The 14,465-nt window shown below is 36.6% G+C and overlaps 1 protein-coding gene across 1 annotated transcript in view; it reads left to right on the forward strand.

Moving 5' to 3' along the window:
- The window catches only part of col21a1.S (collagen, type XXI, alpha 1 S homeolog), a 96,828-nt gene extending 91,608 nt beyond the window's left edge, over positions 1 to 5,220 (forward strand). The window contains exons 27-30 of the mRNA XM_018265550.2: positions 20 to 74; positions 356 to 556; positions 3,307 to 3,384; positions 4,572 to 5,220. Coding sequence (XP_018121039.1) covers positions 20 to 74; positions 356 to 556; positions 3,307 to 3,384; positions 4,572 to 4,759 — 522 coding nt within the window. The 3' untranslated portion in view covers positions 4,760 to 5,220. The remainder of the gene's footprint in view (positions 1 to 19; positions 75 to 355; positions 557 to 3,306; positions 3,385 to 4,571) is intronic.
- Positions 5,221 to 14,465: the final 9,245 nt, after the last annotated feature.

Here is a 14,465-nt window from a genome sequence, read left to right on the forward strand (position 1 = left end):
CTTAAATCATTTTTTCCAGGGTAGAGAACAATCTGAAGAATTTATAAGGCAAATCTGCCTGGATGTTTTGAAAGGTATGTTAATACAATGTGTTACAGTAGTATGCTTGCAGTAAAATAACTAAACTAACATAATTCCCTGTTAGTAGTCCAATCAGTTAAATGATATTACCTTAAGAGCCCTTTTCTGGAAAACCACAGGTTGCTATCATTTCAGGTAATATATCCTTTATCTGTATAAATAAGAAAAAAGTAAGACAAAGACAAAGCAAAAATAATATAGAAAAAGAATTATGTATATGTTTATGAATATTAATAATGTTGTCCTTTTTATTACTATATTTGTTTCCTGACAGCTCAGTTACCATACTTAATTCGGAATGATGTCCGCCAAAACTGTAATCAGTGTAAGACTCAGGAAGGGTCACCTGGACTCCCCGGTGCCCCAGGGCCAGGAGGCCCAGAAGGTCCAAGAGGTCACCCTGGATTACCAGGAAGAAATGGTTTTTCTGGTCTTGTGGGGGAACCAGGTGTTCCAGGTATCCCAGGAACTAAAGGTAGGTTTTTACACTAACACAAAGCCATGTTGTTGTATGCTTTAGCCTTTGTACTTCTGGACCTTAATATTTAGATGTATAAAACCAACATACACAAAAGTACATATTACTGCCCTTTCAGTCGGAAAGTACTCATGTGAGCATTACAACATGTGCATTCAAAGTGTGTGCTAATAAACATTTTGTAGAATTAAATACCTAACACTTTATATAAACGGAACATGCTATACCAATAAGTAAAAAAGCAATATCAAAATATGATGAGTATAAAGAAGTCATATGGAAAGTTAAGAGAAGTGCACAATAAAAATACAGACAAACACATGGAGAAGGACATTAATATCACATGGTAATGTAGGGGACCAGAAAAATCCTTCCCGTGTTTTTCTGTCTTTGACATCATCCAGCCCAGTTACAGGCTGGAGAGCCATCCGATTCGTAGGGCGCCCCAGTGCATCCTTGGTAGAGAGGGTGTGCCTGACTTTGGAGTCAAATATACGGGGTCTCCAACAGAGCTTAACAGAGCCAGAACCAGTTTGTGTGAGACTGTCCAGTGTAGAGAAGCTGCTGCATCACTAAAAGCACAGAGAGAGCCCATCCTTTTCCATGCCAAGCTGCTAGAGACTCAGGAGGTGAAAAGTGCCACTGGTGAGATTGATCCTGCTGCAGAGCTGTCTGTAATCTCCAGTGTGACTGCCTCTGAGAGCACCCCAGGGAGTGAGCCACCCAAGGGAGGATACTGGCAAGGATACAAGTGTGGGGCCCAGATTTGAGGACAAGTCTTGAGCATTTACCTGCTGCGTGGGAGCGGCTGCTAAGTTCCAAAGGCAGAGGTACTTTTGGGAAAGGTAGGGGTACCTGGGGTATAAGAGCTCTTGGGAAGGGACATTCCATTTGATCTGAACTGTGTGGTTATTAACCCCTTCCAGAGGATTGGGACTTTGATAAAAATGACTGTGTTGGAGAAACAATCAGGTACCTAATAGTGAGTTAGGTAGGTCCCATGTGTCCCCAGTGCAGGAATGCATTGTGTATTAGATTGCCCAAGATCTTTTACTACTGTTTAAAATAAAGTTTATATTTGTTTCATTTGCAAACTGTGTGTTTTATTTTTCCTAGTGGAACCCCCCTGAGGTGTGCTCTGTAAATACCAGTTTCCAGTACTTTTCATATGCAAAAGGGACTCAGGGCCCCTTGATTGCCATGGGTTAATTGCTATAGATATAATGATAGTGATTTTAGAATAGAGGAATATCGCATTTACACTTACCTTTACAATAACTATGGAGCTATTTTAAAACTTTGCAGTTTTGTCAGCGAATGCTGCAATCAGACTAATCACTATAACTTTATAGTTATATATTTTTTAATTTTCATGTCCTCCACTATTCATTTTCCATCTTGATTTTAAAACTTCTCCCTGGTTACTAAGGTAATTAGGAATATATGATGCAGACAACATAAGTTAATTTCTAACTGAAAACCCTCATTTGTTAGTTATTTTCTCCTGTCCAACAAAAGGGCTTTGATGATCAATTTCTGGAGCTTAATTTAGAGTAGGTTTCAGCTGTATTTTCATTTTACAAAATTTGGATCTCAGTTCATATTGTTAGTAAATATTAATACTGCTATTTATTTTTAGAAAATAAACTTGCTGCTCATTTATGTATCTATAGCCAAAGCCTGCTAAGCACTGCTGACAAATAATAGTTTATATCAACAATTGTTTTTCCCTCCATACTCTGCTCATTTTATTGTCGTTTAGAAGATGATAATCTGCTTTTGATCATACAGCAGTTCCGACTTTAAGGTAGAGTAATAGCTATCGTACACCGATAAGATTTTTGTATCTGGTGACCATATGACTCTTTAAATATATTTAAAAAAGCATAGAAAAGGAAAATCAAATGGGACCAAATGGTTTCTGACTTTGGATACACTGTCTTTGTACATAATAATTGAAATGCCTGCGATAATATTGTTCCTCCTGATAAAAACAGATAAAGCTCTTGACCACTTTTCGTTTAAACATACAATTAATTAATTTATTCATTATCTGTAATAAGCATAAATACAGTACTGTATATTTCAGGTATAAGGTATGAATTACTGTACTACGAATGAAGGTTCCCTGCTTTAGGAAGAGGCTTAACAGAATTAATGCAACAAAACATGAATTGCAATGGTGAAATGGGTCTTCAGCAATTCCATTAAATTTAACATATTAATTTAACATAGGCTGTGCAATTGAAACTCCAGCTTGCATTCTGCATTGCAGCCTTAGAGCAGCTCGGCTAATATCAGACTGTTGATCGATAAGGCCAAGAAAACATTCTTCCACTTTGCAGAAAAACGTGGCAACATTGGTTGCACCTGATGGTTACACCCGGCTGTTTCTGGGCCTGCGTTTTGCTCTTCTTTGCTTGTTTCTAATGATAGGCACTGGGTCAGCCTTTGTGCAGAGACAGAGCAAATTTTAGTGCAGAAATGCAAACTCGCATTGCCACACCAAAATCCACTCTATGTGACTGCATACAGGAGGATGCAGTGCCTGGGAGTGAAGACACAGAAATAAATGGAGATGAGTGCAGGCCGAGAAAAAGCCAGGTGTGACCATAGGCTAAGATTTACTTTTGCAGTATTTTACCTTTTGTATGTGTATGGACTTTCCTTCTACCCTCTCTTTTAAAATATTGATTTATTTTTATGTCACAGTTTCCCAGTACTAAAATGGCTGTTTTTAAATCTAGGACTTCCAGGTAAACCAGGTGCAAAGGGAAATAAAGGTGACAGTGAGCCAGGACCACAAGGTGCCCCAGGTGTTCCAGGTAATATATAAGCTCTTGTGCTTTGGCATAACTAACAAACTACAATTCAATTCCACTTTGTCAATAGCTTTTGATCGTCAGAGGAGTCAACCATGAAAATGACAAGGCCAAGAGATAAAAAATGGTGCAACAAAATTAGCATAGGGGGTTGTGGTCATGTGACAACACTGGTGTAGCTTTTAGGCATAACCAGTGGTCCTTTTTCATGATGAAATTGATGGGAGAGCGAGGGAGGGCTCCCAAACCAGGTTACTCCAAGGTAGTTAACATGTATTTATCCTTTAATTTAAGTCACCACATGGAGCATACACGGTAGCAATAGCAGGGATGGCTGCTTGTGAATCTACCTAACACAATGTGCCAGACATCTATTTTTGGTTAAATTAGGTGAGACAACCTGACCAAGAGGAAGAATGATTTTTAACTTTTGAAATTAAGTGATCAATGACTTTCTTTTGTTTGGTCTTTAATATATTTGTTTGAAATTACTGTTCTGCCTTATGCAAGCCCATATACTGTACATAGATTAAAATTACTGTGAGGTACTTTCAGCTTCCTTTTTCATGATTCCTTCCTTCCTTCTTCTCCCTTTTTTAAATTTTATAGGTATTAATTTTCTTATTTCTCTATCAATAACAAAGAGACTTTACACATGTTCCCTATCCCAGATACACAGACAAACTATAGATAAAGGTGTTATGTTGGTTGACAAGTTTGCCCTTGTAACATTGATTTGCGACAGTGTCCTCCTTTGCTTGACTGACATTTTTTTTTGTGACAAGCAAAAGGACATGAACAGAGTGATATGTGCTGCCACCTATAGGCAACGCAAGACATGCAAAGCAGTTAAGATGGATATTATCTAAAAATTTTTCTGTAGAGTTGTATATTAATATTTTTTTAAATGCACAAAGTGTATCCTATAACATGTATTGCTATTGACATGTGGAGCAGAACAGCGGATTCTACCAACTTAATATGACTTTAGGTTGATCTAAGCTATGAAGTGATCATTTAGCTTTACTTTTAAATTTAGTCATTTATACTACTAAGAAGATACTAAAAAGATTCCTACAACATTGGATTCTGTAGGATGGTTTAGCATCAATACTATTTTTAAAAAAGTTATGACTAGAAAGGTAGAATAATATTATGAATCCTTAATTATACATTCTCACCTATTTAAGGACCTGTAGGCCTACCTGGCATAGGTAAAGATGGACGAACTGGACCACCGGGACCTCCTGGTAGAGAAGGAGATCGTGGGCCTCATGGAGCTCAAGGTCCCCCTGGTGATGCAGGAATTTGTGATCCATCTTTGTGTTATGGTGCAGTCATGAGAAGAGATCCATTTAGAAAAGGACCAAATTATTAGTGAATATCAGAAGAAGCAAAACTATGTGTTTTTTAGTCTTTTATGCCTCAGGAAATGTACTAGTTGTCAATTAAAAAGGAACACAAGTACCTCTGTTTTTGTAAATGAATTGTCTGCTTTTTAAGGAAAAACTGTCTTTAAATTTGAAATAATATTTCTCAATTAAAAGTATATGTCTTTTTACATTGATGTCCTTAATATGTACCTGTATTTATCTATCTGTAAATTTTACAGATGTAATTAACTGTGAAATTGTTTCACAAAATGCTTCATTACATGATCTGTGCAATTGGATTTCATGGAATGATAATGCCAACATGTATTGTGGTTTTGATTATTTGTAAATGATTAAAAGGGATAGTTTACTTTTAAATTCAAGCATGTTGTAGACCAGTGCTGTCCAACTTCTGTGGTACCAAGGGCCAACATTTTACTGGCCTATGTGGTGGAGAGCCGATAATATAAGTCAGTGTTGGCCACTCCCCCTTTTAAACCACACCCACTGCAAACCACACCCATGTTACCACAAGAACTTTTAAGATCATATCCACATTAACGTTGGTAGCACACCAAAAAACCAAATGTTTGGTGCTCACTGCAGGGAAATCCCTCATCACTTATATGTGAAAAATTGAAATCATGTTAAAACATACCCTTAAATTCATATGCCTCATCCTCCCCTGTGGATAATACAACAACCCCCCAACACATGATTAAACACCTTAGGGGCCCTTAACAACAATTTCCAAATGCTAACAAACCCCAAGAACAAACCCCTAACAGGCCTACAGGTAGAGTAGGGCAAGCAGAGAATGGCACACACAAGCAGCACTGGGCAAGCAGAGAATGGCACTCACAAACAGCACTGGGCAAACAGAGAATGGCACACACAAGCAGCACTGAGTAAGCAGAAAATGGCACACACAAGCAGCACTGGACAAGCACAGAATGGCACACCCAAGCAGCACTGAGTAAGCAGAGAATGGCACACACAGGGAGGGAAGGCAAAACAGAGCAGGAGACAGGGAAACCTTTCATTCTAAGATGTACTACATACAGTGACACAGTGCTGGTGCCCCATTAGCATTTTGAATCAGGTGTGAACAGGTGAACAATGTGGGCAGTTTCAGTCTGGATCTCAGGTGTGAACAGTACAGGGCTGTATGGGTGTGAACAATACAGGGGATTAGTCTGAATTTGAGGTTTAAACAATGCAGGGGCCAGGTAATCTCTGTAGTGATACCTTTTAGATTTTACATATGGTAAACAGACACAGCATGTAGGGGGCCACAGAAGGGGGGGTTGCAGGCCGCCAGTTGAACAGCCCTGTTGTAGACAATAGTATTCTAAAACAATATGGAAATGAATCCTTGGGGGTCATTTATAAACTTAGTGCAAGGCACATTGATTTGCAAAGTGAATATATTCGCCCTGTGCATGGTTATATTTATAAAGCTGAATAAGTGTGGTGCAAACAGAATTGCAATTTTTTTTTTAACAATGCGAATGTCTAAAAGAGCTTTTTAAATATGTCTAAAATTGCAAATTGCGAATATTTATGCGCACACTCTGTGATTGAATTACACCGCAACTTTGGTGGCGGAGAAAATATTTGCGAAACAGTTTTGCAAAGTGCAAATTTAAGTTACTGTCAACGCTATTTTCGCACACAACAACCTCGCACATTGTGTGCTCTTGCACAAACTCCCGTCTCATTTGCACAACCTTTGCAAATTTATTCACAATGCGAATTCGCAAAAAACAGAAAGACAGGCATTAGCGTTCAGGAAAAAACATTGGCAATACAATCATTTGCGAAAAATATGCACTACGTGAACTTTATAAATGACCCACCTTGTGTTTTTATCTTTTGTCTTTTTAGAAAATAAATAAGGTACAGGCATAGGCTCTATTATCTGGAATGCTCAATACTAAAACTATAGGGGGGTATTTATTAAAACTCTTTTTTTTTTCATTTTAATTCAAAACAAATTCGACCAAACTCCTAACCATGAATGCCCTTAATTTACTAAAAAATCAAAACTAAAAAAGCATGTTTGACAATTTTCTAATTTGTCACTTGAAAACCACAACTTTATTGGATTGTCGCACAAAAACCAGTGTCAAAATGCCCGAAACACTTTGAAGAACATGAAGGCAAGAAACATCTTCCAATTCTAAAAGGGACATCTGCCATTGACTTCTAGATGACTTCGACAGGTTTTAGCTGGAGTATTTTTGGATTCCGATTTGTCGCATAATAAATCCCAAAAAGTTGTGTTTTTTTCCCTGCAACCTTTTTGGATTTTTTACAACAAAAAGTCCGAACAGAAGAATTTGACTTTTAATAAATGTGCCCTATAATATTGAATAAACCCAATAGGATTTTTTTGCCACCCATATAGATTTATACATTTTAGTTACCATCCAGAGCAAGGTACAGTTGTATTTGTGCAGAAATAAAAATGTAAATTAGAATTATTGTCTTAAAATCAACTTAATGGGAGATGACAATCCTCTAATTTGTAGCTTTCTGGATATTGCTTTCCAGATAAGGGATCTTATACCTGTACTTTTTTTCTACAAGCTTTTAACTGTTATCTAGTTGCTAGGGCTTAATTACACCAGCAATCATGCAGTAGTTGCAAAGTTAGAATGAAAAATGAATGAGGGCCCGAGCAGAAAAAAATACTCATAAAAATTATAAGAATACCAATGAAATCGAAGCCTGATGGTTAATTTGTTTTTTCATTACTTATATATATTACTTATATATATATGAACAATATATATTCCATTTGTTTATCACAGAACAGCATCAGAATTCCCTTCTAATGTGAATCTATGAATTTTTAATTATGCGTCTTACATGGTATAGCATTTTTTGCCAATGAAAATGTTATAAACACAATTTTTTTTATGTTTAAAGATATGAAAGGCAATGTGGACAGTTGCAACTGCTTAGCTATGCCAGAATCAGCCTTTACGAACATCGATTTTCCTTGAAGTTTTATTAGACCTTTCGGATATGTTTTAAATATTGTATGGGCATGGCAATGTTGACTCCAATAACTGTACTGCCAAAATGTATGGTAATTGTTGCTTTAAGTCTTATTACATATGTATATTTATAACCACTGCAATTGACATATTTTAAGAACTTTTAAAGTAATTTTGTTAAGTTGATAGTTGCTACCTGTACCTTTCCTTAGAAATAATAAATAGTTTCAAGTCCATGCTGCCTATGAGTTCAATATGGTTTACAGTTACTACTTTTTTTTTAAGTATGTTTAAAACAATACTTGTCAAATAAACAGGGGGTGGATACAATGTTATGTCATTGTGGCCTAAATTATAATTTCAATTCAAAAGTTCATATATTAATATTTTATTGCATAATTTGATTTACCCTAGTCTTTCTTTCTATCAGTAAGTTTCATGTTGTAATAACTATCTTACTATCAATACTATCTTTCCTTGAATGGTATATCTTGTCATGGTGCTTGTGGCTGTACCTTCTTGAAGAATTAAATAACTTTAATACAATATATAATATATAATTAATATAACTTTAAATAATAAAGCAGTCTTTGTAGCCAATGCTCTCATATGTCAGACACGTGCAGGTACATTTATCAAGGGTCGAATTTTCGAATTTTCCAGTTCCCCTAATCGAAAGTCGATTAGGGGAAATTAATTTTTAATATCAGGAAGGCTACGAACATCTCCAAATTGATCCCTGAACCTCTCCCATTGACTTATACATGAATTCAGCAGGTTTTAGGAGGCGAATAGTCAAATTCTTAAAGGGCTAGACTATGATAAGTCTCAAAAATCAAATTAAAATTTTTTAAAAAGCTCAAATCGAGTTAGGATAATTCCCTAGTCGAATATGACAGTTTTGGCCATAGAAAAAAAAATCAAAACTTTGATTTAGAATTTTCAATGTGACCCTTAATAAATCTGCCCCTTAGTAACTGGCCTTTATAAAGACTTCATTAGTTGCCTTGTGTTACTCTTGATGTTCTATATTCTTTTATAGTTGACTCATAATGCTAATTGGAAATCAAGGGAAGTATTCCACTTATCCCTAGTACAGATGTAAGTTTTAATAAAGTCTGTTTTAGAATCTAATCTACTATTAAATGACCCCCCATGATTGTTTTGTTCTTCTAGCCACCCTTTGTTCAAACCCTATTGTATTTAGTTTAGTATAAGGTCAGTGCAGTACTCTCTATGTTACCCTGCAAACCTTCCATAAAAAAAACTTGAGTGCGTCTTTATTATTATTTCTTCTTTCAAGGAATCAGAACAAGGTCTACACAGCACAATGAGCCTGTTGTAAGTCACCAGACACTTACCACATATACAGTATAACTCTGAAATCTGAATAACAAAAATTACTGTATTATATACAAAACATCCCACATAGTTTGGGATGTTGTGGATAGAAAGCATATAACAAACTGTAGTGATGTGAAACAGTTAACTTTTTGTCTCATTTACAGGATGTGGGGTAATCTGTATCCTGTAGGAGCAAGGTATTCTCTAGTTTCCCTAGGAAGTCTAGTTGATAAATATGGTGTGGTCTCTTGGTGCTCCACCTGAGAGGACACCAGGACCATGTGTACAACATTAATTATTGATAGTCAGACCCTCTCACATTATTACAGGCAGGATCATTGAACAAGGGCAGCTCAGTGCCCCAATTTAGGACAAGTAGTGGGGCTAGTATTCCCCAGGAAATACTGGGATAGTGCTGGAACCACTATGGAAAGGCAGCCAATGTATCCTCCCATCACCTGGATGTCATTCACTGAGGGGATATCTGAATCTAGCAAGTTTTAAACTGAAAGTGAGAATGCCCCTTTGATGTGTTCTACCTCAACCTCATTTGGAGTAAGTATGTTATATTTGCAATCGTGACACTTCTGCTATTAAATTATTACATTATCAGAACTTTATAGGATAACTCAGCATAACTATTGGATGTTCCATAAACAACCTGTTTATGTTCAAGAACCACTGGTGCCCAAATGAGTTTATTCTACTTGAGTTTTATTAAACTCCACTATTCTATTGATGGTCCATCTGAGTGCATGTAATGCCTGCTCTGCTGGGAGTTGTCCCTCACCAGGCTGAATTGAGGAAAGCAAATGTTATTAAATGTCCTCTGTTTTTTGTTTTTTCAAGCTTTGGATGTATTAAGTGTCCAACAGGTTAAAAACAAACCATATTTTTTTAATTTATAACATAGTAACAAAGTAACTTAGGGTTCAAATAGAGTAGACAAACCTCTTTTGAGTGTCTGCTGGAAGGATTTATTGGTAAATAACACATTAGAGAGTTTACTATATTCCCTTATACATTTATACATAGTTATCATAGCTCCCTTTAAGCGCCTCTTCTCACAACCCCAACATTGCCATTATTTCTTCATAACTGAGACTTTTTATACCCTTTACCAGTTTAGTTGCCTTTCTATGAACTCTCTCTAATTTAATAATATCCCACTGGAGACGAACACAGCAGGGCATATTCTAGATGGGGCCTCACAAGAACTTTGTGGAAGAATAACCCTCCCCTTCTCCTTTTAATACAGCTCCAAAACCTTGTTTGCCCTTATAGATGCTGACTGGCATTGCATGCTACAGCCAAGTGTATCAAAAGGATATTTGCGTATTTTTACATTCCAGGTGCATGAAATTACATTTATCAACACTGAATCTCAACTACCACTTAGCCGCCCAGATTGCCAGCTTGTCAAGATCCATTTTCAAGGATAACACATCCTGGATGGAATTTGGGCTGCATAGTTTTGTATCAACCTCAAACATTGCTTTGATATGTACAATACCCACTCATGAAGCTAAGTAGACCCAATACAGAACCCTTTGAGACTCCTCTAATACCTTACTGCAAGCAGAGAATGTACCACCCTCTGCATACAATTGTGTTTTTTGTACAGTACATTGACAGTTTCCTGTCAATGTACAAACAACATTACTAAGACCAACAAACCTTAGTTTAGGAAGCAGTGTTGGGCACTGTATCAAAGGCTTTCTCAAAATTCAAATAGGTCACATATACTGCAACCCCACTGTCGAACTTCTTACTAACGTTCGCAAAAAAAAACGCATTTGTCTGAAATTAAGAGGCACATTTACCAATGGTCGAAATTCGAATTCATGTGAGTTTTTTTACTCCCTTAATTCGAATGAATTCTAAATACAACCTGGCGAAATGTATTAATTAAATCAAATTATTAAAACTCCAATGACTTATTTAAACAACCCGAAAACTCGAATCGAATTTGCTTCAAATTCGATCAAACTCAATTCGAGTTTTTTCTCCGAAAAAAACTTGAATGTCAGGAAGGCTGCAAACATCTCCACATTGATCCCTGGACCTCTTCCATTGACTTAAAAAGTATTTCACAGGTCGTAGGTGGCAATTTGGGGGGCCTTCTTAGCCTCTGCAACAATCTGTTTTAACCTTATTTTCTATTTTGCCTTCATGATTGCTGGTTTACAACACTTTTAGTGTTTCATTCATTAATATGTTTTTTAATATATATAAAATTAAATGCAGCTTCTGTGCCCTTTTGAAATGCTTTCCTCTTCTTCTTTCCTATAAACGTATGTAACGCTAATCTGACTAGGCAGACCAAAAAGGGGTTAATGTCCAGCAAGTTGTTAGAGCATGGGTTACATGTGACTCAAAACACTTCAGGCTAGGGCCTTTGCTACATGGAAGATTTCCCAAGTGGAGTAGTTTAACTACAACTCTCACGCTACTTTGCTACACCAAAAAGAAATAATAGGCGCCAGGAAATTCTTGTGATAAACCAAACAAATAACTGTACAAGACAAATGAGCCCAGAGTTTACTTACAGAGGTACAAGGCATGCACAATGCCACACGGCAGGCTGAAACAGGTTACAGCACACAGCAGAGATAGTGACTCCTATCAAGCAAGGTAGTCAGGTAGTACATCCATTTTCTTCTGCAATATACCTCAGAGTGGTCCGGCTCCTACCCTGTGGAGTGGTCAGGGAGAACATCTTTCTAATCCTGACACCCTATCCACTGTGGCCCCTTCACTCTAGGCAATTCAAAAGACTTGGCTCCCCTGGGCACACCCAGCCGGATCAGCATCCAGCAGTCCAAGAGGAAGATCCACTCCTTCTCTCTCACTATACCAGAGTGTGACAGGATGTGGTCACAGAGCCTCTTGGCCCATAGCATTGGATAGGCAAATACTTAAAGGAATCGTTCAGTGAAAAAATAAAAACTGGGTAAATGGATAGGCTGTGCAAAATAGAAAATGTTTCTAATATAGTTAGTTAGCCAAAAATGTAATGTATAAAGGCTGAAGTGACTGGATGTCTAACATAATAGCCAGAACACTACTTCCTGCTTTTCAGCTCTCGCTTGGTTTACACTGACTGGTTACCCTGGTTACCAGGCAGTAACCAATCAGAGACTTGAAGGGGGGCCACATGGGTTATATCTGTTGCTTTTGAATATGAGCTGAATGCTGAGAATCAAATGCAAACTCACTGAACAGATATGTACCATGTGGCCCCCCCTCAAGTCGCTGACTAGCTCAGAGTTAGAATTTTTAGAGAAAAAAAATTCAAATTTTTAGAGATTTATTATACAGTCCGAATCTGACAATACTCCATCTACAACCTGTTGAATTCATGTAAAAGTCAATGGCAGCTGTCCCTTTTGAACCATTTGAAGATGTTATTAAACTTCACTAATTTTGGGAGATTCGAGGTGTTTGACACTGGGTTTTGCTCAAAAACACTATACATTCGAGGTATTCATGGATTTTTAAGCCCATTTGTAAATAGTAAATTAGCCAAATTTATGGATGGGAGTTAGGTTGAGTTTATTTCTGGTAAAATATGAGAAAGAAACAAGTTTTAATACTGTAACCCCCTAAATGTCAGTCATTTCTTTTTTTTTCTTTTCATTTCTTTTTTTTTCTTTTTTTTTTAGTGGAAAAGTGTTTGGCTCCTCAACAACCTGTGTCATAAAATGATTTCTTGTTGGCTTCTCAATAACCTGAGACATAAAATTGTAATGCAACAAACTATAAACTAGTTTCCATTTACTGTCCAGGAAGAACTATTGCTTGAGTCAATATCTGGGTAATCAAAATCCCCATTATCATTACTTGCCCCAAACCAGCAGCCTTTTCTATTTGTAACATACAGTAACATTATATTCCAACATTATAAACTGAATAACTATTTAATATATAAACATATACTGGCTAGTTGTAATGCAATTGTTATCTCTGTCTCTTGGTTTTGATAATTTTGGAAATGTAACAGTACACAGTTTCATCGAATTAAATGTAATCAGTTTGCACTAGAGTGTAAAACAGCTCTTACTTCTACCATATTATGCATTTGTAAGATTCTTGAATAAAGAACTTTTTGGAATTGTTCTTAGAAAACATAAGGATGTAATCGCTGATGAACTGTTGCTGTTTATTCACAGAAAATTCCCATGCAAAAACATGAAAGGACAAAAAAAATTACACCAAATAAATTTGTTACATGTTAACATGTATTAAGAAATTTTTTCTAATTGATGCTTTCAGTTGACTTACTGTCAAAGCTATCCTAAAAAAAAATCTGTGGGCAACACCCTTGAGAGAGTTAGAAAACAAAATCACCAAGAATTTCAAGTTATGTCAAAAAGTTATTTTGATATTCTCACTAAGATTAAAATGTCTATTGCCACTGGCCCTTAGCAATGATATTATGCTACTTGAATGTGGGCAGGCTAGAACTTACACCATATATTAATTTGGTCTTTAGCCAGTATATATTTAAGTAACTGACTGACCTTCTTTTGCTGCTTGGTTTTGTTCTTTTTCTGTCTGCATTCTTTCAGCATTATTACTGTTACCTTATTGTAAACACACATAGGGGCAGATTTACTCAGGTGCGAATTTTCGACTAGTAACCCTTCGCCACACTTCGTGTTAATTTGCAGCACATATGCTTTTTCATCAAAATACGAAGTTACGTCTCTTCATCATCGCGAGCATTTCATAGTGAACTTTCGTTAGATTTCATTTCTGCCTAGTGAGACATCGTAAACACACTTGTGCTTAGGTCAGTTTAAATAGGGTGGGTACATATAGGTCATATATATGTGTCTTTATTAGAGATGCTGCTGAAATTGCATGACATGGCAAATGTCCAAGGGAGCAAAATAAATCAAAAAGAAAAACAACAAATAAAACAAAAGAGATCTTCTAGTGTCCTAGACATGAGCCCATCCTAAAACAAATGTGGCATGACCCACAAATGGTTAAAAAAAAATCAGAAAAATATATTTCACAGTTACAACTTTTAAACACAATCCTGTTTTAAAATAAGAAAAAACACCAGTGTTTTGTCTTTTTTTAATGACTTTTCGGCATACAGGATATGATGTCACAGACATAAGATTGAGGAGGGTGTAGCTTCATCTTATCAGTTTGCCAGGTATACCTGGCGAAGCAAACTCTTGAGAAAGAAAATTTGCACTTTAGTGAATTTGCAGAGTAAAGATTATTCGCCTTCGCTGAACTCTTTCACTAGCAAATGGTCCTCTACACCTGTTAGTAAATTGGCAATGTCCCTGCAGATTGTCTTTCTGTCGAATTTCACTAGCGGCGGCCGCTTTAGTAAATTTAC

This window comes from Xenopus laevis, chromosome 5S (genome assembly GCF_017654675.1).
Source record: "Xenopus laevis strain J_2021 chromosome 5S, Xenopus_laevis_v10.1, whole genome shotgun sequence".
NCBI classification, from domain to species: domain Eukaryota; kingdom Metazoa; phylum Chordata; class Amphibia; order Anura; family Pipidae; genus Xenopus; species Xenopus laevis.